Consider the following 26077-nt stretch of genomic DNA (forward strand, 5'->3'; position numbering starts at 1 on the left):
GCCTTTCAGAAAATCGTTGAAGACCCAGATACAGTTTGACCTCCTCCAAGAGGTCTTCCTTGAATATCCCTCTTGAATACCCATCTCACTTTAGCTGTTCTTCTAATAGTACTTAATACTTCTTATTTTATATTCTATATATTTTAATCATTTTTCTAATCTGCATTTGGCTTCCCTACTTATCCTTCTTGAAAGATGGATACAGATCTGATTTATTATAGTTTTGATGCATAGATTAATATTGGGAGCACTTATCTGTCTAAATAAACAAGTGCAGTACAGGTGTCTGGAGATGTCAGAATTCTAAACTCGTCAGTTATTTCACCTGTGGCTTCTGCATAAGAATAGGCAGGATCTGTTCTCTTGGAGCCCCTGGGGAATCAGAGGCATGGCTGCCACCTAGGGACCCAAGGCTTCAGAAATGATAAGTTACTTTCCTGATGAGGGAAGAAACATTTTATTGATTTAAGGATAACTGACAATGAGATCTCTTTCTTTTTCTCTAGGACATGCACCGTCCATTGAACCAGAGGAACCTCTACAATCCCAGAATAGGGCTGCATTGCACAGACTAAGATTTTGCCCGTCAAGAATCTAACTAGCAGGCATTGACAAGCTCAGATGAAATGTCAAGAGACCCATGCAAGTAACAAGGCCAGCTCTGGCTCTTTCAAAGCACCAAACACAGAGATCTTATGAAAATATACCCTGTCCTGATATTTATCAAAGAGGACGCCCTGCTGCCGCTGCCCAGCCCCTTCTTAAGGAAGATCAGAGTCTCTCCTGAATTACTGCTGCTTCCGGCTACCCCCAGGGCTTCCTGGAACCTCCTGCCAGCATCTCTAGTGCAAGCCCTGTGATTCTGACCCCTGTTTCCTGCTTTTACTCTCACACGTTTCTCAATTGTTTGGACGATAAGACAGTTCCTCTCCCCACACTTATCTTTTCCAGCATATCTCTGTGTTTTGTGTTGCCTTTGTGTGCTGCCGCCAATGCATGTCAAGACTGAAGTTTTTATGGTCCATTCTGCACCGACATGCTGTTATCTATGGCTGGGGCTGTCGCTTAAGTGGACTGTGCAGCACAAATCCAATCAGATTACACCTCGCCATATCACTTAGTAGCACTTGAAGTTTTCCAGAGTAGAAACCAAAAGGTACATGAGGTTTCAAAAACTTCACTCCATCACCTCGGGGCTTAATTATATCAATCAAAGAAGGCAGAGAAAAATACATAAACTTCAAAATGTAAGTATACATCCATTAGAGGTCAACTTGCCTCTCTATGGACTCCAATTAAAGAAAACAAGGGAAAACTGGCTGTCTGGGAGTGGCGAGAGCTAGGAAAGTTGACTGTGTTTGGTCCTTATGTATCATAAGAACTGTGCTGAGCATTTCTAACAATCCAGAGAGATGGATATTCAAGGAGATGAAGATTACTATTCTTCATAAACGGACGAAGCTCTGAGACTCTAACATGCCTAAGATCACACGGCCTTACAAGCAGCAGAGTCAAGAATGGGACCTAGATGGGTCCTAATGCCCTTTCCCTTCACTATGGTCACTACAGACCTGACCACAAAACCACACACTCAAGAAGGCTGAGAAGCAAACAGTCACACTGGAGTTCATCCATTAGATGCTGGTATGGTTTGGCTGTGTCCCCATCCAAATCTCATCCTGAACTGTAGCTCCTATAATTCCCTCATGCTGAGGGAGGGGCCCAGTGGGAGATAATGGAATCATGGGGTGGCTTCCCCCATACTGTTCTCATGGCAGTGAGTAAATCTCAGGAGCTCTGATGGTTTTATCAGGGGAAACCCCTTTCATTTGGCTCTTGCTTCTCTTGTTTGCCACCATGTGAGATGTGCCTTTCACCTTCTGCCATGATTATGAGACCTCCCTGGCCACAGGGAACTGTAAGTCCATTAAACCTCTTTCTTTTGTAAGGTGCCCAGTCTCAGGTATGTATGTCTTCATCAGCAGCGTGAAAACAGCCTCGTACGGATGCCACCAAAACAGAGCACTGTGTTTGGCTGGAAGGCCCTTTAAGGAAGTCCACCTTCTTAAACTAAAGCAAAGAAACACGATCAGAGCCTGAAGAAACGGGTAGATGGAGATCTAAGAGAAAAAGGAACACACTATGGGACCAGCTGTTCAGCAGCAGCAGCAGCAGCAGCAAGTGACCACCCCAACACCATGCGCACTGAGAAGCAGGCACCAGGATGTCCAGAATGGCAAGGTATTTACTCACAAAAAGCTTTACTTCACACACCACCTGGGCACAAGCATGACACATCAAAATGAGGAAGACACCAATCTAGACCCTCTTTTCCATAAGTGCTTCCCAGAAGTTCCACAGGGTCCCTATCTCTGGCCCATGCTCACTGAAAGCATAAATAAAAGGTTTTATAGCAACGGTAGCTGACAGAGAATTCTGTCATTTTTTTGTTCCAGAAGGATGGCCAAGGAAGCATCACACGGCTGGTGAGAATCACGATATTTTTGGCTGCCTTTTTTATAAAATGCGTAGAATGTTCAAAATATCATTACAAAAGAAGTTTTAGAGACATAATTTCTGAGCACAATCTCTCCTCAGACCAACACAATTTTATAACCAGACTATTTTAATGAGACTGAAGTACCTGCATCTTGGCAAATGCCAGGAATAAAACACCACAAGACTCTGCTGGAGTGAGGCCCATCTCTCAGCACTGCAGGCTCCCATCAAAGCAGACATTTGATAATTAGAAAACCCCACCATCATGGCACTTAGCAAGCTGTCTCACGTTGACCTGTCACCTTCAGAATGGAAGGTAATGCATTCATGACAAAGAAGTGGTGGAAACCTATTCTATAATCATTCTTGTAACTTGAGCTGAAAAAAAAAAATTTCAGAATCATCTATTTAACTGAGAATAACAAAGTCAACCCATTGTTGGTCAATTTTATGGCTTACTCTAAGAAAACAAAGTATTTTCTACTATTTCTCCCTTCCTTCTTTTTTTTTTTTTTAACTGTTTTATTCTTTTTCTTTTTTTAAGTGAGAGCCAGTTTATTAGAGAAGTAAAGAAACAAAAGAATGGCTACTCCAGAGACATAGCAGCCTATTCTTTCTTAATGTTACTTTACTGATTGCATACAGCGGTCCGGTGTTATTTCACAAAATGTGACATATTAAAAGACATTTCACGCAAAATCTGGTCCATTATGCAGGACTTGCAAAACTCGGGCCTTCAACCTTTTTCCAACATTCAAAAGCAGAAGTGTTTAATGCTCATTGTGTTAAGAGTTAACATTCAAAAGCGTAAGTGTTTAATGCTCATTGTGTTAAGAGTTTGTTCCAAGCTAAATGCCATGGGGAACTTGGCCACAACTATACTCTGTTATCAAATTCCCCCAGGTCCCTTTTTATTCAGATATGAAGAATAAATTAAAAGTGACAAGGAGACAGGGTCTATTTTACTAGTGATACAGAAACCATAGATCATAGTTTAAGGGTTGCTGACAAGTCAAAGGAAACTGATAAAAACAGAGGGTGATTTTCTGGAGCAAGAGAAAGCCACTTTGACATAGGGAAGCTAATTATACCCTAACTCATCTTGCAGAAAGGCAGCAGTAAATGATACAGTTCCTGTTATGGGAAAGAGACAAACAACCTGTAAGCCAGCAACATCAGGAACAGGTTTAAGAAAACATGTGCTATTGCCCATTGCTGTATCTCGCATTATCAGCCTTTGCCTGAACACATCACCAAAATAGTCTCATATCGTTATCCTATTATCAATATAAATAAATCAATAAACTAATGATGTTCGGTTAACAGATATGCAGTATGGTATGTTTAAAGAGGAAAAGAAGTATGCAGTTCATTTCAGAATTATTCCCTTTTTAAAAAAATGGTGACATTTTTAAAGTAATTTAAATACAAAAAATTATTTATTCATTTGCTCTGTTGCTCGGCACCGTGCTAGACATGAAATGGGGAAAGAAGCAAAGGTGACTGCTCTTGAATTAGCTGGCTAGTAGAAGAAAGATACAAAAAATGTGCAAGGTCAATGAGCTAAAACAGAGAAACTAAAAGGACAGGGGATATCAGGCGGTAACTCACAGTGACAACTGTCAGTTATTGGGGAAAATCAGCAACTTCAGAGACTTCCCAAGAGCTAACATAACATCTTTCCCTTTTAGAACCAATAAAATGTCCACACAGGGAATCACAGAATATGACAGTGTTTTATCTTCTATTTAAATTTGTTCATGAAGCTATACTTTTACTGAAAGTCATAAATTGTTCAGTGACATCATTTCTGGAAACTTATCCTTAGAAACAATTTTAAAGTAGTAAAAGGATAAATGTAAAACTGTTCCCCACGACCTTTGTTTCATAATTACGAAAAGGGAAAACAAATGTAGGAGAATGGTTAAATATATTGTGGTTTATCTTCCTAAAAATAAAATACAAAGAATATAAAGAATAAGAAGAAGGAACATTTTTGACATCTTAGGTTTTAAAAGCAGGTATCAAAACTGTAGGGATATTATGATTGTCCCTATATTATATATAGATGGGTAGATGAAACCTATCAATAGACAGGGAGGCAAACAGAAATTATATAAATAAAAATGGCTGCTTAGGTATTAGGAAAGTATGTGTACGTCCCATTTTTAAACTTTCCTTTTATGTTGTTTTAATATTATTTCAGTGATAAATACATATATCTTCTTGTCTTTGTAACTCTGAGCCCTGAGAGTAAACAGCACCATGAGAAGCAGTATAATACCAAGAATGTGGTGGTTTTTAAGGAATCATTTGATAAAAAGAGGAATCCCAGTTGGTAAGGAACAATGCTGAGGGTTTCTCAGGAGAAAAGGTCTGAATAGGGACACAGAGATGGTCATGTGCGGAGAAGAGGCAATCACCCTCCTCTGCCCGTGTGAAAAATGGATTCATGAGAACTCCTGGGCTGGGTGGCCACAGTCACTCATCTCTGAGCTCCTGCCAAGTCATCGGGTGAAGAAAGGCTAAGTTCTAAAAAGTAGGACCTAAAATTTCTCCTGGGGAATTATTTTAACACTGGAGGAGGAAAGGAGTCAGAGAACAGTAGACAACTGAGACTTAAAGAGTGTTCCAGGGACTTCAGAGTCAGAAACTTCTAGCCCCAAGGAAGGGACAGAGAAAACACCTAAGCCCAAAGAGGGAGGAAGTAGAAAATTAAATATTAACAAAGAACCTTTATGTTTTGACTTTTTTTTTTTTTTTTGGCTTTGCTCTAAATTGTATATCATCTCTTATTCCTACAAACCACGCTATTCCTACAAACCACGCTTATAAAGAAGTAGGTTCCAAAATTATGCTAGAATACAGGTGATGATAATGTTACCGCAAACATCAAACACCTAAACGTGTACAGAGAAAAAAGTCCTATCTTTTTCTGACCCTCAATTATACTTATTCCCTCCCCCAAAAATGTAGATATTCAAAACCAACATTCTTGCTTTCTAATAATTTCATACATGTGTATCTAATACCTCAACAAGATAATAATCTAATTTAGAGAAGAGAGAATACACAATAAAAACCCATAATAATTAGCAAATGCCAAGTGGAAAGGAGAGAGTCAAACGCATCCACCGACTCACAGATCATAAGAGCACAGGTGGAGCAGGTGTGCACATCAGACAGTGGCTGGTAGTGCACAAACCCCAGCCACTCCATCTTTCCAGGCAGGTGGGGTCTGTCTTATCACCTGACCCCACAGCCCCACTTACCTCAATCAGAGCTCCCTTCTCCCTGTCCTCTGATCGCTTTGTACTGTCCAGTTCATCATGCATTTCTGAGAGCTGGTCCTGAAGATCCCTGATTTCAGTCTGATGCTGCTCCCGTTCCATCTTCACCTGGAATAGCCTGGCAAGGAAGGAAGTCCATTAGACAGGCTCTCCTGGGCTCTGCTTATTTCCATCCAGTCTGATTTCTGATCTTCAGAGCTTTACACAAGTCTCTAAAGACCCAAGGAGCCTCCCCATTCTCTGTTCTGCACTGAGCAAGGGATCACCAACCTGAAAAGGTGCCTGAGAAGAACTTAGGCTATGGTCTAATTGCCCAACAAGAGGATAAATGAGAACTCAAACCAATGAAGTGAGTATGGTTATACGGAGACATTTTCTCCCCAGAAGGAGATGGTAGGGTACTAGAATTTGAATGTAGAAGATAAAGAAATGAAAATAAAAAAAATTTCCCACTAAAGCCACCCCACCCTTCCACTCTCTACTATCCCAGTGTTCTAGACCAGGAGAGTTGGCAAATTATGGTCTGTGGGCCAGTTCAGCCCACTGCCTGTTATTGTAAAGTTTTACTGGAACATGGTCATGTTCATTCATTTATGAGTAGCCATTTCATTTCACAATACAATGGCAGAGCTGAGTGTGTACAACAGACTATATGACCCACAAATCCTAAAATAATCACCACCTGATGAAAAAAAGTTTACAAAACTCTGCTCTGAACCAAACTCGCAACTACTACACCTCTTTATGTTGTAAAGCTTTTACTATACCCTATATTTTCTGATTTTTTTCTTACTAAACTCTTTTCTGCAGTTAGCCTCTATGATTGCTTTAAAACGCAAAACACCACCATCAAAACTGCAAGGACAATCTAATGCTTTCATTACATAATGTCTTCTTTTTCTTAAACTTCACCCTAGATTTCATTCCCACTTGACTTTCCACTTAAGGCTTCTGTCGTGTCCATGGGACATCATAGCACTGTGGATTCTCAGACCTTGGTTTTCGATCCCTTTGCCACAGATTTTAATACAACACAATGGCAGTGGCATCTTGGACGTAACTTTCCTTCTCTGGAGACTCAGAGGAGGTATAAGCAGCCATCGCAAACACCAGCACCATCCAGGATAAAATGCACAGGCTGAGAGCCCACGTGACACATGCTTTTTAGAAGCTGGGCCGAGGCTCCTTGAACTCTGTCTTTCAATATCAGCACTCAGTGTGCCCTGCTTCCCACTTACCTGCTAGGAGGTCCACTTTAAGGGCTGAAACTCTGTAAGGCATACTTCAAGGTGCACAAAGAATGTTAAGAATTACTAACCTTTTTGTTTATCAGTCTACATGCGTCGCCAGCTTCACCATTTTACCAGGGTCAGAGGAAGAAAAGGAAAAGTCAGCTGCCTTTATAAATATTTGGAAGGCTGGGTAGTATTAAATGGACAGAAAGGTTCTAGCCACATGTCATAGAGAACCTGGGAAGGGCAACAGGCTCTTAGCCCAGAACTTACTCCTCCAGATTCTTCCGGAGCTCCCCTTCACTTTCTTCCAGTCGTTGCTGCAATGTGGAGTTCTCCTCCACCTTTTGGTTGTGTTGGCTTCGGAGCTCTTCTAGGTTTGCTCTCATCCTCTCTCTCTCTTCTTTGATGTTCTGTTGATTCTAACAGGAATCAGTGTGATTTTAAAGTACCTCCACTGTACATTAACGTAACCCCACAGAAGCCTACTTCTCAACAAGCAGACTCCGTATCTTTGCACTTACATTATTAAACAACTTAATCAAACTATATAATTAAGTCATGGGAGTTCTTAACTAGAAAGAACATCAAATATTTATATTTAATGAACTGTAATACTTGTAAAAGAAAACATAAACACAGCCAAACCTCATTCTGCTATTTCTATGATTTAGTTCAGATGTTTTATATACATTTAGCTTCCCATTGGCCTGCCTAAATCCAACAGGGTTTCTTTTACTCTGTCTAAGCAAACAGTCTCTACAGGCTTTGGTTACATTAAAAAAAAAGAAATTATTTGGACAACAGCAGCCAAATACACAGGAATTTACTCAGTGATTAAAGGAATGTTACTTTTTGGGGGAAAAAAATTGGCTTTCACTCTGGGCATCCCATTGCATGTAAAATATTCTTCATCAACCTAGACAGAAATGGAAAAAGTAACATAAAGGAAAAACCAGATACCGTGACTTCCAGTTGAAGTTGTCTCTGAAGTTCAGCCACTTCTGTGGTCAACTTGCTTTTCTGTTCCAATAGATCTTTGACTTCAGATGTGGAATTAGAAGCCTATAATTAATTGCAAAGATATACTAATTTAAACGTTCAGGGTGCTTTATTTTAATTATCTTCCCCTTCCAAATATAATTAGTGCAGTAACAGATGAGGCATAACACTAAACATTTTAAGACCCAATTCAAACATCAACCCCCACAGGGAAACTTCCCTGAGTTGATGGGGAGAGTTAACGTTGCTGGTCCCCTTGGGACTCCAGTGAACTTTACTCTACAGCATTTACCAATCATAGGCATCATTTCATCAGGTACCTCAATACTAGTCCAATACGACTAAAACTCGCATAGGTGGCATATTTGTTAGAAGTCCGTAATGTATTCTGTAGAATGTTATAAAACAGTAATACATTAAATTCAGGATAACAAAACTTAAAAAGCCTCTCCATAATACATTCTATATTCCAGAGCATGGAAATCAATGGTTAGCAAAAAATCAGCAACGAAATCTTTTTGTAAGTAAATTGGGGAAAGACATTCATTTTTTTCTATTTTAACGGCAGAACACAATTTAGTTTTAGTGTTTCTTAAGAGTGGTTTGAGAACGACTACATCAGGAGATTAAGAACATTTGTGGGACAGGGACCAGGTTTTATGTACCTCTTTATCTACAGAACGCAATGCATCTCATAAATTTAATCAAATCTTAGTAAATGATCGTTAGAATTCTGATTTTGCCATGATAGAGTAGCAAATATCAGATTTACTCTCCCAGCAAAAACTCTGAAAGCTAGACAAAAATATATAAAAACAATTGTTGGCAGGCACTGAAAAGCAAGCAACACAGAGTTATGATCCTTACAAAGGAAAAGACAGGAGGTAGCCCCATATTCACCCTGGGTTCTCCATGACTCCATTTCCAAACCACAGCACAGTAAAATTTTATAAGCACAGACAATGTCATTAGGAAATTGCAAATTAAAACAACAATGAGGCCGGGTGGGGTGGTTCATGCAGTGATCCCAGCACCCTGGGAGGCTGAGGCAGACGGATCACCTGAGGTCAGGAGTTCGAGACCAGCCCGGCCAATGTGGTGAAACCCCGTCTCTACTAAAAATATAAAAATTATCCGGGTGTGGTGGCCCACACACCTGTAATCCCAGCTACTCAGGAGGCTGAGGCAGAAGAATCGCTTGAACCCAGGAATTGGAGGTTGCAGTGAGCCAAGATCATGCCACTGCACTCCTGACTGGGTGACAGGGTGAGACTCCGTCTCAAAAAACAATCAGACAAACCAACGAGATACCACTATATATGAATTAGAACGGCCAAAATTCAAAACACTGGCAACACCAAATGGTGGCAAGGATGTGGAATAACAGAAATTCTTATTCTTTGCTTGTGGGAATGCAACATAATACAGATAATTTAAAAAATGGTTTGGTTGTTTCCTACAAAACTAAACATGCCTTTACCATACAACCCAGCAGCTGCCCTCTGGGTGTTCACCCAAGTTAGTTGAAATCTCATGTCCACACAAAAATCTGTACGTGAATGTTTATAGCAGCTTTATTCATAACTGACAAAACTTGGAAGCAATCAAGATGCCCTTAAAAGGTGAACGAATAAATTGTGGTATATCAGACAATAGAATATTAATACTCAATCCTAAAATGAAATGAACTATCAGTTCATCAAAAGGCATGGGAAAAAATGCACATTACTAAGGGAAATGAGCCAAACTGAAAGGGTTCAAACTGAAAGGTGTGATTCCAATGATAGAACACTCCAGAAAAAATAAAACCATGGAAACAATAAAAAGATTATGGGTTGCCAGAGTTTAGGGGAGAGAAAGGAACAAACAGGCAGAACACACAGGATTTTTAGGGCAGTAAAACTCTTCTGTATGATACTAAATGATAGATACATGTCATTGTTCACTTGTCAGAAGCCAGTAGAATGTGCAACACTAAGAGTGAACACTAATGTAAACTATGGGCATCTTTGGGTGACAATGATGTGCCAGTGTAGGTTGCATGATTGTGAGAGGTGCAGCCCATGCTGCAGGATGCTAACAGTGGCGGAGGGCATATGTGGGGACAGGACAGTAAATGGGAATGTGAACCTAAAACTATCCTGAAAAATAAAGTTTGTTAATTTAAGTGAGAAAAGTGCCCAGAGTGGCAACTCACTGATGAAGGAAACAGAGATTAGAGTTTAGAGATGGTAAGCAACAGGGATTTCAACATCAGGGTATGAGAGAGGAGACAGCTCCACAGAAGAAGTTCCAAGAACCTACAATAAATACTCCCTGGATTCTTGGATGATTCCTAAGCCGTATATGAGCAGAGCAAGAGTTCAAGAGGACTGCAGAGAAGAGCTGTCAGGAGGCAAAGAACTCAACAGAAACTTCACAGGTTGCTCAATGCTAGGGAGACACTAGGGTTCCGAATCAACCAAAATAGAGAAACTTTGGTGGACATTCTGACATTCATTTGAAATCCAAGAAAGGAACATGGGTCATGTCTTAGTAGTAAGGGCAAAAACTTAAATAGACACTCCCCAGTAACGCCTAGAACAACCAACCATATAGAATCAAGATAATCTGAAAGTAATTTAACTGTCTGTCAAAACAAAACTTAACATTCTTCAGGGGGAGATAACACATTCTAGAACATCTATAACTATTCGTCACCCACTCGGTCTAGCATACAATTAAAAAAAAAAATCATTGGACATGCAAAGAAGTAGGAGGAACCAACCAATAACTAAATAAAATAGACAACAGACACAGAGATGGCCCAGATATTAAAGTTAACAGATAAGGACTTCAAATTAACTATAACATTTTTAAAATAGAAACAATTATGGACAAAGGGTGTTTTTTGTTTTTTTCTTTTCAGACAGAGTCTTGCTCTGTCATTCAGGCTGGAGTGCATTGTCCCAATCTTGGTTCACTGCAACCTCTATCTCCTGGGTTCAAATAATTCTCCTGCCTCAGCCTCCCAAATAGCTGGGGTTACAGCTGTGCACCATCACACCTGGCTAATTTTGTATTTTTAGTAGAGACAAGGTTTCACCATGTTGGTCAGGCTGGTCTCCAACTCCTGATCTCAGGTGATCCATCTACCTTGCCCTCCCAAAGTGCTGGGATTACAGGCATGAACCACCGCGTCTGGCCCAACAAAGAGATGTTTCTAAATGAAGTTCCAGAGATAGATTCTATAAAAATATAACCAAGTAGACATTCTAAAACAGCAATACACAATATCTGAAATTTAAGAACTCATTGGATCACAGCTCACTGTAACCTCAAACTTCTAGGCTCAAATGATCTTCCTACCTCAGCCTCCTGAGCAGTTATGACTATAAGCATGAGCCACCATGCCTGGCAATTTTTATAGTTTTTGTAGAGATGGGATCTCACTATGTTGCCCAGGCTAGTCTCAGACTCCTGGCCTCAAACAATCCTCCCACCTCAGTCTCCCAAAGTGTCAGGATTACAGGCATGAACCACTGCACCTGGCCAAAGAAAAGTTCTTAAAAGAACGATCCTTTAAAAGAAGGATGAAGAAAAAGATTCTTTTAAAGACATCTTTAAAAAAAAAAGTCTTAAAGTAAGATTGACATAGCCAGAAAACAAGACTAATGAATTTGAAAGGTCAATAGAAAACACTCATAATATCTGATGCCCCAAACATACATACACACACAGACACACACACACACACACACACACACACACAAAGAGAGAGAATAGAGCACAAGGGGTAAGAGGAACACCATCAAAATTTCTAAAATACATTTAACTGGAGACTGAGAAGAGCTGGGAGAGACAGAATGTGAAAGAAGCAATATTCAAATAAATAATAGCCAAGAAATTTTCAAATCTGATGCACCTATCAAGTCGAGAGCTCAGTGAATCCCAAGAAAAATAAATAAAAGAAAAATCACTCTTAGGCACGTCATAGTGAAAATCTAACAACTGACAATAAAGATAAAATATTAAAAGCACCCAGCTGGAAAAGACACATCACTTTCAAGAGAATAACACTAAGAATGATGGCTGGCTTTCCAATGGAGCCAACTGGGGTCAAAAGACAAATAATGTCTTTAAATTCATGAAACAAAACAATACTTGCCACACTAGAGTTCCTCAAAACTGAGAGTGAATGACAGCTATTCTCAAACAATGCTCCCAAAAAGTACTACAGGATATTAAAAGAAAAAGTTCTCCAGGCTGAAGGAAACCACTCCTAGATGGAAACACGGAAGTACAGAAAGGAATGAACAGCACTGGAAAGGGACTACATCTAAATGAAAGATGTGCTGGACCTCTCCAACAAAAATGACCGAACACTTCTGAGAGATGCTGCACACATAAATAAGTGGGGAGAAAGTTCATGTTCACAAATAAGAATACCAATAACATTAAGATGTCAGTTTCACCAAATTTATCTATGCATTTGGTATAATCCCAATCAAAATTCCTGGAGGCTTTTCTTGGTGGAAATTGACAAGCTGATAAAAGTTTATATGGCAAGGCAAAAGACCCAGAGTAGCTAAGATAATCTCGGAGAAAAATAAAGCTACCAGATCTCAAGGCTTATTAAAGTTGCAATAATTAAACTGTACAGTAGTAGTGCAAGGAGAGACAAGTAGACCAAAGCAATGGAAGAGAGTCTAGGTGTTACAGAGGATATATCCACTGGCACTGGCATGCAGCGCTACCAGGAGTGTAAACTGTTTCAATCACTTTGTAAAACCATTCGGCAACATTTAAGAGTTAAACGAATGCCCAATTTACAACCCAGAAATTATACTCTTAGATATATTCCCAAGAGAAATGAGTGTGTTTACAAAAAAAAAAAAAGACACTAATGTTCAGTATGGCATTATACCTAACAGCCAAATACCAGAAATGACCACTAAGAGGATACACTATGTTGAGTGATAGCAACAGAAAACTACATTTCAATACAAAATAGCTACCAGTACATGCAACATTAATGAATCCTGCTGATATAATGTTGAATAAATGAAGGGGGACACACAAGAATACTTATTATAATACATACTGTAAAATTTTACTTATGTAAAATTCAAGAAAGGCAAAACTACTCTAGATGATAGAAGTCAGGATATGATTACCCCCAGAAGGAAGGAGTACAATTTTGGGGGAAGGAACACAGGAAACCTAGGAAACCAAAACTACTCTAGGTGATAGAAGTCAAGATATGATTACCCCTAGAAGGAGGGGGTACAATTTATGGGGAAGGAACACCGGAAACCCAGGAAACCTGGGTGATGGCAGTGTTCTGTATCTTGATCTAGATGGTATTTGCATGGAAGCAAACCTATGTTAAAAATTCAATGAACTGTATAGATACAATTTGTGTAATTTACTTTATATAAGTTATACCCCAATAAAACAATACAAAAACATATATTTGTTGAAGACTCATCTGTTTGCTAAGTTATACCCAAAGCCCCTGCCTCTGTGTTCCAAGACCCTTTATACATATATTTGTTACAGAAATCTGCATTACACTAGAGATTATTGCTCAATCACCGCCAGTGACATTCCGTCCCTCTCTGCATAGACTGTATGCAAGTAATAAATAAGTGTATGTTAGCTAAATTGGCTTTCTCCTTTTAGATGTTACATTTCCATAATGAAGAGGGACCTGATTGAAGAGAGTCTATTAGGAAATATTATCTCTCTGATCTGAGTATGAATATTAATGGATCTTCTTTTTTTTCTTCTTCCATGAAAGTAACACAATGATTCTCTCAAAAGGATTTGGCTAAAATCCTACAGTAAAGTGGTTAGAAAACTACAAATAGCTGAGGGGAAGAAATAAAAGCAGGAATCAAAGCTAGAAATGGCAGCATCTTGGCTGACACTCCCTGAATCCAGGTGCAAGTTGTGTGTGATAAATTTGGAATGAGGTACTTCCCCACCTACCCCTGTGAAGAGAATTAGAAACACAAACACACAACTTCCAATTTTCTTAGGCAAAATGAGAAGAATCCATTTTAGAACTCTAAATCCAATCAATGAGGGAAATTATACATTGTTCTTTCCCATACAAAATCTCTACCTGCTTTGCTGTTTTCCAATACGGTCTCCGTCCCTAAGGAAGAGGGTTTTTACATTCTCTCCTAATCACCTAACTGATACCACAAAGATAAAACTTCAAAACCTTTGCCAGCAAATAATCAGATTCCGAACGTAAGAGGGAGGGAAGAGGAGTAGGAAAATGTGGCAATTAAACAGTCATGGAGCTGTAATAGGAACCTGAAGTCTAAGAGCCTTGGTTCATTTTCTTATCATCTCTTGATTTGGCAGCTTCTTTTGTTGTTGTTTTTAAGAGACAATGTCTCATTCTGTCACCCAGGCTGGAGTACAGTGGCACAATCATAGCTTACGGCAGCCTCCACCTCCTGGTCTCAAGTGACTTCTGCCTCAACTTCCTGAGTAGCTGGGGCTACAGGCATGTGCCACCATGCCTGGCTAATTTTTTAATTTTTCTAGAGACAGGGTCTCACTACATTGCCCAGGCTGGTCTCAAACTCTTGGCCTCAAGAAACCCTCCCTCCACGGTCTCCCAAAGTGCTGGGGTTACAGGCTTGAACGACCACACCTAGACAGGCATTAGCTTTTTATGTGGTCTCTCTTCCTCTAATCTTACCTCTCTCCAAAAGCTGCAAAAGGAATAAACTTTCACAAACACAATGGTATTCACGTCTGTTTAAAATCCAACAATGGCAACCCACTCCCTTCACAGTCTGAAATGGAAACTTCTCACATAACTTCCAGGTCCTTGCTACCAGGCTCTACCTCCGCCCATCCTGGCTCTGTGTTCCCACCACACTACATTCCCTCTTTAACATGGCAAACCCATGCTTCTTTATATTTGTCTGTGCTATTCACTTAACCTAGAACACCCCAGCTTCCCTTCTTCTCACAAATAATTCTATGATTTCTTGAGGCAGCATTAGTGTCATTGTCCCTAGAAGGGCTATACCCTGACTTCCCCAGTTCAGGCTAGTCACCCCTAGTCTGTGGCCCACAGGGACAATCTCAACATCAAGGCCAAAGGCCGCACTCACTCTAAGAACAAACAGGTATACTTTACGAGTTAGGCACATGCCTAACTTACCACTCAGTAATTTTACCTCTAGTTATATTCTCAAGAGAAATGAGTGAATGTGTTTATTCCCCTCCACAAAAAAGTACAATAACGTTCATAGTAGCTTTATTCCTACTGGCCCCAAACCAGAAATGTACACCAAGAATACACACTGTGTTATACAGAAACAATGTAAAACTACATTTCGATACCAAAAAAGTTACCAGTATATGCAACATTAATGAATCTTGATGATATAATAATGTTGAGGAAATGCAGCTAGACACACAAGAATACATATTGTGAAATTTTCTTTATATAAAAGTCAAGAGAGGCAAAACGACTCTAGGTGATAGAAGTCAGGATATGATTACCTCCAGAAGGATGGGGTGTAATTGATGAGGAAGAAACCCAGGAAACCTGGGTGATGGGAGTGTTCTGCACCTTGATCGGGATGACAATTGCATGGATGCAAAGCTATGTTAAAAATTCAATGTACTGGCCAGGCGCGGTGGCTCAAGTCTGTAATCCCAGCACTTTGGGAGGCCAAGACGGGCGGATCACAAGGTCAGGAGATCGAGACCATCCTGGCGAACACGGTGAAACCCCGTCTCTACAAAAATACAAAAAATTAGCCAGGCATGGTGGCGGGCGCCTGTAGTCCCAGCTACTCAGGAGGCTGAGGCAGGAGAATGGCGTGAACCCAGGAGGCGGAGCTTACAGTGAGCCAAGATCACGCCACAGCACTCCAGCCTAGACGACAAAGCCAGACTCTGTCTCAAAAAAAAAAAAAATTCAATGTACTGTACAGATACTATTTGGGTAATTTACTTTATATAAGTTATACCCCACTAAAATAATATAAAAAGGATATTTGTTGAAGACTCATCTGTTTGCTAAGTTATACCCTAAGCCCCTGTGTTCAAGACCCTTTATACTGCTTTATAACAGCCAGTGAGATTCCAACCCACACTCTGTGCATAGCCTTTATGCAGGTATACAAAAAAACAAGAATCGTGTTGATAATTTGGACTTCAGAGTTTTAGCAAAAAAATACTAGACTGACTTTAAGAAGTATGTCGAGCTCCTCAAGGCTATGTATACGCAAGGAGTATAGTGTAAAGATTCCCCAGTAGGAATTGTGTATGTGTGTGTATGACATTGCTCTATTTGAGGTCAGCGCAGCCGTCATGGGTTAGCTGAGTGCCGGGGGAATAACAAGTAGTAAAGATGGTAGAGTGATGCCTACAATTATCCCCTATATGTACATTTCCCAAGTTAGAAAGAAGCTATAGACAAGTTTCCTATTACCTGCCTCCAGGTATCTTCCTCTTTCCTTCCCATGCAGAATTCCCCTGGGAGGGGAAAGGAAGCTGGACAAGCAAGAAATGAGTTCCACACAAGGTGGTGTAGGACTGAGGAACAAGTGTATAGCCGTACTCTCTTAAGAGCTGCTTACTTCCAGGGCACCAGGTGTGTCTGACACACAGTAGTTGTTTATCAAACGTGAAAGGGCTCTTTCCCTAAAAAAAAATCTCTATGTCCCCACTCAAATTCAGCACAATCAATCAGACAGGCAGTTATTTAAAAACTAACTTGGCACCCACTGAGCTCTTTCCTGGCCCCTGCACCACGGCTGGTCAGTGTCACCAGTCTCTAGTCCCATTCTCTTTCACACCTGAAGCTCCAGAGCTTGGGTCCACGCCTGTTCACACTTACCTTCCGCGTTTGCCTACAACAATGCTAGTCCTCCTATTTTTATTTTCCCCTTCTAAATCTTACCATCTGTTTTTATCATCCTGTCATAGTCTATATATTTTTAAATAAAATATCTTTAAACTTTTCTGGAAAAAAGGCTGTACGGTAAGGCCAAGCATGGTGGCTTACGCCTGTAATCCCAGCACTTTGGGATGCCAAGTTGAGTGGATTGCTTGAGCCCAGGAGTTCAAGACCAGCCTGAGCAACATGGTGAAACCCACACCCTACTAAAAACACAAAACTTATCCAGGTGTGGTGGCACACGCCTGTACCTCCAGCTGCTTGGGAGGCTGAGGTGGGAGGATAGCTTGAGCTCAGGAGGCAGAGGTTGCAGTGAGCCAAGATCACACCACTGCACTCCAGCCTGGGTGACAGACAGAGACTCTGTCTCAATAAAAAAGGTTGGGTGCAAATTAATAACATTTAAAACATGGGGAGTATTCCTCACTACTCAGGAAATGTCCCACTTACTGCTATAAGCAAACATACAGACTGAAGAAAGAGCAAGCTGTTTACCACATTCCATGCTAAATGCACTCTACAAAATACAAAAATTCCATTTACTTGCTTATTTCCTTGTGCACTCCCAGCTGCTCGAGACTTTAAGGTCTGGATTTTCTCAAAGACCAAGTTGACTTTCCTTTTAGTAGCATCGTCATTATCAGCACTTCTGAAAAAGGGACCGCGGAGAAAACAATGAGGGACACACCCATTGGTCTCAGAACAATTTACATGTCATGACACACACACACACACAACAGGCACTTTAAGGAGATAAACTGCAGGAGCTGTGAATTCATTAAAGCCTCAGACAAAATCAGTGTGAGAGCAGGATGGATGGTGTCTTTTTTTTCCAAATAAATTACGTGTTACCACTCAATTTGGGACAGGGTTCCCACTTCCAAATATGTGAGAGGGACATAAGCACATCCTCAGTAAGCTTGGAGAAGACATCCAGTGAACATCTAGTAATCTATTGTTTGATTCAAATGGCTCATGTCCATTCCAAAAGGAATTCTCCTTTTCTTTGAAGTGGGTTTGTGTGTCTCTCTCTCACACACACAAACACACTGTACACTTAAATCTTACACTAAGAATGATCTACAATGATCTTAATTTGTTTAACCTATGTTTAAAAAAATAAAACCCCTAAGCCAAGATTGTCAACATGGCAGCCCTTTGTCTGGGCTTTCACAGCTAACACTGAGATACTAAGTTTTATTAACTTCTACCACACTCCCAGCAATTAGAAGAAAAAGATTTAATATAAACTTCCTTCAACAGGCACCTCCCACTAAAGTCTGTCTTACCGATGTCTCAATAAATCACGTGCCAAAAAATACATACATAAAAGAATTTAATGAATTTTGGCCGGGTGCAGTGGCTCATGCCTGTAATCTCAGCACTTTGGGAGGTAGATGCGGGTGGATCACTCGAGGTTAGGAGTTCGAGATCAGCCTTGCCAACATGGCAAAACCCTGTCTCTACTAAAAATGCAAAAATTTGCCAGACATGATGGCGCACACCTACAATCCTAGCTACTCGGGTGGCTGAGGCAGGAGAATCTCTTGAACCTGGGAGGTGGAGATTGCAGTAAGCCAAGATCATGCCACTGCATTCCAGCCTGAATGACAGAGTGAGACTCTGTCTCAAAAAATAAAAAAAAATAATGAATTTTAGAAGTCAAAATTTCTTCTACCTTAATCTTAACACGGTAAAGTCTTCCACAGGGAGATACTAATAACCAGTTCTTAGCTAGATTAATCTTTAGGGTTACTTTTTTTTTTCCTTTTCAAAAGATCCCCTATCTTATATTTTGAGCCTTACTATTTTGTTAACTCTAAAACTGACAAATAATTGTAAGGCACAATACAAAAACATACAGTATTTTGATACCAATGAGGATTTGCCAAGTGGCTGGTTTTCAGTCATGTAGGCTGCAAAGCTTTGTTTTTGTTTCTTTTTTTTTTTCTTTCCTTCTTCTTAATCATATCTGATGAGAGAACTGAAACAGAAACTTCAAATCCCTTGCTCGAGTTCCAGCACAGTTGGTATCTAAGTAAGGGCCGAAACCCTGATTATTCCAACTCAACCACCAAGATAAGCATGGAAAGCACTGCTTTTAAATGACTCACACATGCTTTAAAAATAATGGAAGCAGGGGCTCTTGGCCAATGTTAACTCTGGGGAGGGGAGGTGTTCTTATTTGTAACTTCTAAAGGACTACCACATTGCGTGGAAGAACCCAAGGTGATGGCAGACTCCATTCAAACCTGAAGAGCAGACACTCTTCCTATCTTTGAATTTGCTTTTGAAATAGTAAAGAGTCATTTTTAAAATGTATTCATTTTAATTTTTAAAGTGTGGTGTACTTTCCTACACACCCCTCCCAAAACCCCCACCCTATACCACACAAGACAAATGCTGTCATGAAAACCCCAGCCATTGAGTTTTAACCCTCCAACGGCTGGCACAGGGCAAAAAAGGAAGGTAAGCATTAAGCCCTCAGAAAAGGAAATTAAGAGTCCCACCAGAAACAACAATACTTTGCTCTTTCAGAGGGAAAATCACTAACCCTTCTTTGAGGTAATTGTAGAGAATCTGCTTAGCTGTCTCCTCATTGGTTTGCTGAGTGAGCTCTTGCTGGCCCTTTAAGAGATCCGGTGTGGCCTGGAACATAAAGCCTGTTGTTAGACCTTAAGGATGAAGTTCCCAGAGGCTTCCAAACACAAAACAATTCCTCCACTGAGCATCCTCCTTAGAGCCAGTTACAACATTTACCAGCTTCATAATCTTGGGGAGGTTACTTTACTTCTCGCCTCAATGTTCTCACCTGTAAAATGAGGTTAATAGGTACTACCTGCACAGCGTTGGTGCAATCCTGTAATATATAACAAACAGTGCTTAGCACTTAGCTACATTTTTTTTTTTACCATTTTATCAATATCATTATTTTTTATTGTTACTATCAAAACACTAAATGTACCACTTAGATTCTATCACTTGATAATTAACCTAAATGAAGATTAACCTAATTTTTCAGGCTAGAACTTAACCCAGTCACTCAATTTTATGAGGAAAATTAATATATCTACACAAACCTAACCATTCAGCCTCTGTGCAGAAACAAATTCTGCATACTTTCAGATTTCATGCATACACAAACGGAACAACTGAGCCTCTCTATAGCGTCTGCCAAGTTACTTTACAGAGAGATCTCAATGGGAATCCAGCTGAACTTCAAAGAACCCAGAAAACTATACAATTGGCAGTAGGACATCGTGAATAGGACACAATTGGATAACGAAACAGATCAGCTGTGTGATTCCTGATACAAGATTGAGGATGTGTAATTCCTATGGCCTCATGCACCATGAGTACATCATTAGATTATTTAGAAAAAAGAGGAAATTAAAAAACAAAACAAAACAAAACAAAAAACAGAATTGCACTAGTGTTACCTGAGTATTCGAGGCCGAAGGAAATGTCTTCACAGAAATTTTCTTGGCACCAGAATCAGGCGAAGTTGCTGCTGCCCGGTTCTGTAACATCAGTGTGGCAGTGGCTGTTTTCACCTCCTCCTCCTTTTTACTCTGTGCAACAAGGGAGGGCGCACGGATCACTGTACCTTCCTGAGTACCTTTGGTTTCCAGAACTTTCCCATCTATATTCTGCTGGGGAGGCCTGGAGTGGGCACATGGAGCCCCGTGTGCTGCTCCCTGCAGCTTTGCAAAGGTACGGCCCACGCTCTGTTTCCCACGGCGCTCCTGAGACAGTGGCCGCTGCGGGCACACCTGGGAAGGCCGGAGGAGGTGTTCGCTTGACTTGCCCAAGTTCCTACTGAACTCAGTCAGGTACTCAGAGTTCCCTTGGAGGCCAAAAGGAAAGGCGCTATCCACGCTTCTGGATCTTTTCCTGTCATCTGGATTAATTCTGTTTCGCTTCCCAGACCTTCCTCTTCTCTGAAGCCCAGGTTTTTGATCAAATTTTTCAATTAACTGATCCACACCAGGAATTGATCCCGTATCAATATCCCGTCCAGTTCCTGGCAGGAAGGGGATATACCTTCTGTTTTCATGACGATTGACGTTGTCGGCATGGATGGCACAATCCTGATCATCCAGTAAAAACCTGTACAAAGAGTTGGCAGACGTGGGAGTTGTCGATGACGAGGAGGACCTCCGGGATCGAGCTCCATCCAGGACGGGTCCCGCTGAATCCTGTCGCCGGAAGGGAAGAACATCTGGCCTGGTTTTCTTGGTTTCGGGGTGGGCATGTGGGCTGTGGGCAGTCAGGGGTCTCCCGCTAGTGGAAAGGGCCTCCTCTCCCACCCTCTCCTTGGTGCAGCTCTGAACGTTTACACACACTGAAGTCTGCTTTTTGGGGTCCTCTATGACCACAGAGCTGCATAAACGAATAGCTGTCACACCAGATTTGGCCAGGTCTTCCAAGGAGGGACTGGTAGGCTGGGAATTGCTAGGTTTGGGAAAGCAAGTCCAAGGCTTCTTATTATTGATGCCTTCTTCTGTCAATGTTTTTAGCCAATTATTCTCAGGAGGCTGGTGATTTTGTAAGTTCAACTCATTCTTTTCAGGGTCATAGGGCTGCAAAAGCTCTGGATGCCTCTGAAAGTTCAGCACGTGAGATGGCTTCATGGACCCATCTTTGCGATCTAGAACTCCATTCTTGCCTTCATGGAGAGGGGGCTGTTTCAGGTTTCTTACTGGGCTAGGCTGGGCGTATGGGTTTTCTGGAAGCTGCAGTTCTTCACTGTTCTCCTTTAGCACAGAACCATTGCTGGAATGTAGAGGCAGGTTATTTATCACTGGAGGTGGAAAGGGTGGTCCATTTTCAGAAAACGATGTGCCTGCTAGGCACCGTTCTGTGTTATTCAGGACAATGTAGGGGTGACCATCAATTCCCTGGACCCGAATACTGACACCGTAAGAGCCTGCCTTGGAGTTCTGGGAACTCCTCGATTTTTGGGTATCATCACTTGCGAGTCTCAGATGGACCCCATATTCCTGCTGCACATGTTGATATTCACCAAAATACAGCTCCATGGTTCACTGTTCCAGCTACCAGGGAGAGATGGGGTAAAAAGAGGACATTAGGTTAGAATTACATCTGTGTAAATGAAGACTGAAATAATTAGGAAGGGGAAACTTCAAAGTTCAAAGAAAACAAGACATTTTAAACAGCAAAGACACCTCAGAACCAAGTACTGAAGGGCAGCCCTCCGGTGACTATGCAGGACTTTCTGGATGCCCTTCAGCCCATGTGGTCACTGAGTTTGTCAACACTGGGCTTGAACCCTGGCCTGAGGGCAGACAACCGGTGTAACGACCTGACACCTTTGGCATAACTTCGTTATTCTGACTTCGTTATTCTGTTTTGGGCTGTTCTGGTTGCCTTTTTCTTTTTTCTTCTGTTTTTCTTTTTTTTAAGTTTAGTTGGTTTCCTGAAGCTTTATGCTGTTTATTTTTAACCAATAGGATGTTCCACTTACCAGCATTTGAGAGTTAGGTACTTTTCCATAAAAATAATTAAGAGCTAAGGAATTCTGATGCTCACCATTTTTCTTTGTTACTCTGTGGTTCATTTTCCTCTCAAAACACTTTCGGCCTTTTTTATGCACTATCTTGCTTCAAAATCTTTAACACTACTATTTGAATATCATGTTTCCAACATTTTTACCATGAGGAATCAGTTGTTTGTGAGACTGACAGTGAAATTAAATGATTATAAATCATTTTCAATCTTTTCTTCTTACCAAAAAAAGTTCAATAGCACATTGATCTGGAAAATGTTATTTAAAAAATGAAGAACACTCAGGGCTCTGTATTTTGTGATGGGTCCTGATGCCAAGAATAGTTGCCATCGCCTTTCTGGTGTGTGGCCAACCTTGTCAGATGACTACAGACAGCTCACCAAGCAGGATGGCCATCCTGCCTCACACTCCGAGGTTCCCCACCAGAAATTCACTTGTAACACTGCAAAACCACAACGGCAAAGGGACTCCAGGAAGAGCAGTAGCAACTGGTCACAAACAGCAGCTGTCTCTTTTTCTTCCCCTCCAGTTTTGAGAGACTTTTTGAGTTTTCTTTCTATTCTAGAGTCAATCTACTAGCACATTTTCTAAGAAAATCATCTATTCCATCCAATTGTCAAATTATTTGCAGAATTTGGGTAGGATAAATCATTTCATTTCCTTATTATCTAATGTTGTATTTTCTTCTTCTATTTCTTGATTACACTGGTAGAATATATCTGTGTATGTATTTTTAAAATTGTTTCCCTAAAGAACTAGCTCCTGGATTTATCAAGCTTTTCTTTAATTTTCAACTTTACTGAGTTCTAGTTTCATTTTTATTATTTCCTTCCACTTTCCTTTGTTTTATTTTGTTGTTCCATTTCTAAGTCCTTGATTTGCTTTACTTGTTTATTTTCATTCTTCAATTACATAAATGGTGATTTGTAACTAAGTCACTTAAAAATTATGTCAGCTCCTATTAACAGACTCCCACATAGCAGCTTAAGACAGGAATTTTTCCCCAGAGATAGGAAGTCCAGGGCTGAAGGAGACCCGGGATAAGGAGCACCCCTTCTATATTTCCACTCATCTTCTTCAACATATATTAGACCCCTTATGATTACAAGATAGTTGATACAGCATCACATAGGCCAAAGGCTTAGGCCAAGTGACTCAACCTTCTTTTTAAATAGCTTTCCTGGAATCCCCACCTACCAATAATCCTTTATATCTTATTAGTGAGAACTTAATCATATGGCCACCCCCAGCTGCAAGGGAGATTGGAAAATAGGGTGCTTTAGCTGGTCATCAACATGCAACAAAATCAATGTTCTGTTAGTAAAAAGAGAGAGGAGAATGGACTTCAGAAAGGCAGCAAACAGTTTCTGCCTCAGTAATGTTTCTATTGCTATTTTCTAGGTAGTTTCTGTTTGGGATTTTGATTTCTGCTTTGACCCAAGATTTGATTTTGAGAAAGTTTTTGCATATGTAGTATTTTATTTCTGTGCTGTTTTTGTTTGGAGGGTCTTTATTTGTAAATGTTGCTAATTTCTACCTGTATTGTGGTCAGAAAATGAAGTCTCTACCATTTCTTCCTTTTTAAATATATTGAGCTTCCCTTTGTGAGCAAATATACGGATAACGTTTGTCAATGCTTCACGGGTGCTAAGTGTAGTCTCCATTTTAAGGGATAACATTCAAAACCTATGCGTCTGTACAACCTTAATAATTATGTTGTTTGTCTCTAGCACATTTTTACTTGTTTTGTCTCTCTGTTCTGCCTTGGGGCTTCCTGAATATATTCAGTTTCCTACAACTAGCATAGTGTTGTCAGTTTTGCTTGGTGATAATTCTTTTCAATCTAAAACATTTTAGATACCATCATTTACCATTTTAAAGATAGGAACACCTCAGAGAGGTACATTCATCTGTAATATTTATCATTATCTCACCAATTCCAAATATTTCATTGTCAGCTTTCATTTTCAGTTATACTAGTATTTCTAAATAATTTATTTTTTAATCAAAGTAAAACAATATAAGTGAAAAACCTACATTCTTCAGCTTCCCTTCCCTGATCCTGAACACATTGCCCAGGAAAAAAAAAAAAAAACTGCAAATTTTAGCTATTTCTTCTAATACTTACCTCCCTTTTGCTAAATAATATTCCTGCCTGTGATTCCTAAACTTATTGGTTCTACGTAGCGTGGATGCTACACCATACATACAAGTCTCTCACTTGGCTAACCTACCAATAAAAAAATCAAGAGTCAACTATTTACATTATTATGACAATATAAATATTCACTAAAAAGTTATATACTATGGTCTTACCGAACTTTTCTTATAAAATTTTTACTTTTCTAGAGTTAATGATTGAAGACTGTTTTACTTGTCTTTTCCATATACCTATCCTTAAATCTTTCCCTCAACTACATTACATGTGTTAGATGCTTATCAGTATTAATTTCCAGATGATCAAAATATCAGGTAATTTGGTCATTTGGTGACCTCTTTTTTACAGTCTTCCCTCCTCCTGCCCTATATTAGGGTCTCAGTACTCTTTTCCTTTTGTGCTATATTATTTTTCGGGTTTCATGTCTTCCTCTTTGTTAGTTTACCCAATTGGTCTGATAGAACACACTTCCAGTAGTTTTCTAATAAAAGTTCAATGAAGAAAAATATATGACTCCTTGTATTTTGAAAAATGTCTATTCTATGCTTACTGTTGATTGGTGGTCTAACTAGACATAGAAGCCAGGTTAGAAATAATTTCCATGCTATTTTTTTAAGCTTTGCAAATTTCATTATCTTCTAGGTTCCAAGGATGTTTTTAAGAATTCTGAAGCTATCGAGGCCGGGCGCGGTGGCTCAAGCCTGTAATCCCAGCACTTTGGGAGGCCGAGACGGGCGGATCACGAGGTCAGGAGATCGAGACCATCCTGGCTAACACGGTGAAACCCCGTCTCTACTAAAAAATACAAAAAACTAGCCGGGCGACATGCAGGGCGCCTGTAGTCCCAGCTACTCCGGAGGCCGAGGCAGGAGAATGGCGTGAACCTGGGAGGCGGAGCTTGCGGTGAGCTGAGATCTGGCCACTGCACTCCAGCCTGGGTGATAGCGAGACTCCTTCTCAAAAAAAAAAAAAAAAAAAAAGAATTCTGAAGCTATCATTGTACCCTTTCCTTTGTGTGTGACCTGTTTCTGTTCCTCTTAAAGCTTTTAGGACCTTTTCTTTATCACTGGTGTTCTGAAATTTCATAATGGCATACCCAGGTGGGGGTTTTATAAAATTGGGCAAAGTGGACACTTTCATAAAACATAAGCACATAATATATATATATGCTTCCAATTTGGAAATTCATGTCTTTAGTTCTATAAAATATTTTTGCAATCTTTCTGTGATAATGTTCAGATTCCTATTTTATTTTGTTCTTGGTTTCTGCATGTACTATAATAGCAATGTTGAATTTTTTAAATCAGATTTTAATTTTTCATATTTCTTTTCTCTCCTGCTTTTTAACTCCATCTTTTTTGTTCTACTTTGAGAGATACATCTTCAACAGGTTTTAAATTCTGGTATTTAATTTGTAATACTCAATAGCTCTTTCTTGTTCTCTAA

At 40.1% G+C, this 26077-nt stretch overlaps 1 protein-coding gene across 5 annotated transcripts in view; it reads right to left on the reverse strand.

Annotated features, from left to right (window-relative positions):
- The window catches only part of CGNL1 (cingulin like 1), a 178306-nt gene that overhangs the window by 90718 nt on the left and 61511 nt on the right, over nucleotides 1–26077 (reverse strand). For all 5 annotated transcript variants that reach the window (XM_017896498.1, XM_017896492.1, XM_017896504.1 and 2 more), the window contains exons 2-7: nucleotides 20384–22000; nucleotides 19498–19592; nucleotides 17487–17592; nucleotides 7985–8086; nucleotides 7295–7443; nucleotides 5772–5907 (exon numbers count right to left, since the gene is read on the reverse strand). In XM_017896498.1, the coding sequence (XP_017751987.1) occupies nucleotides 5772–5907; nucleotides 7295–7443; nucleotides 7985–8086; nucleotides 17487–17592; nucleotides 19498–19592; nucleotides 20384–21985 (2190 nt within the window). In that variant the 5' untranslated portion in view covers nucleotides 21986–22000. The remainder of the gene's footprint in view (nucleotides 1–5771; nucleotides 5908–7294; nucleotides 7444–7984; nucleotides 8087–17486; nucleotides 17593–19497; nucleotides 19593–20383; nucleotides 22001–26077) is intronic.

This window comes from Rhinopithecus bieti, unplaced genomic scaffold, assembly GCF_001698545.2.
Source record: "Rhinopithecus bieti isolate Rb0 unplaced genomic scaffold, ASM169854v2 scaffold_947, whole genome shotgun sequence".
NCBI classification, from domain to species: domain Eukaryota; kingdom Metazoa; phylum Chordata; class Mammalia; order Primates; family Cercopithecidae; genus Rhinopithecus; species Rhinopithecus bieti.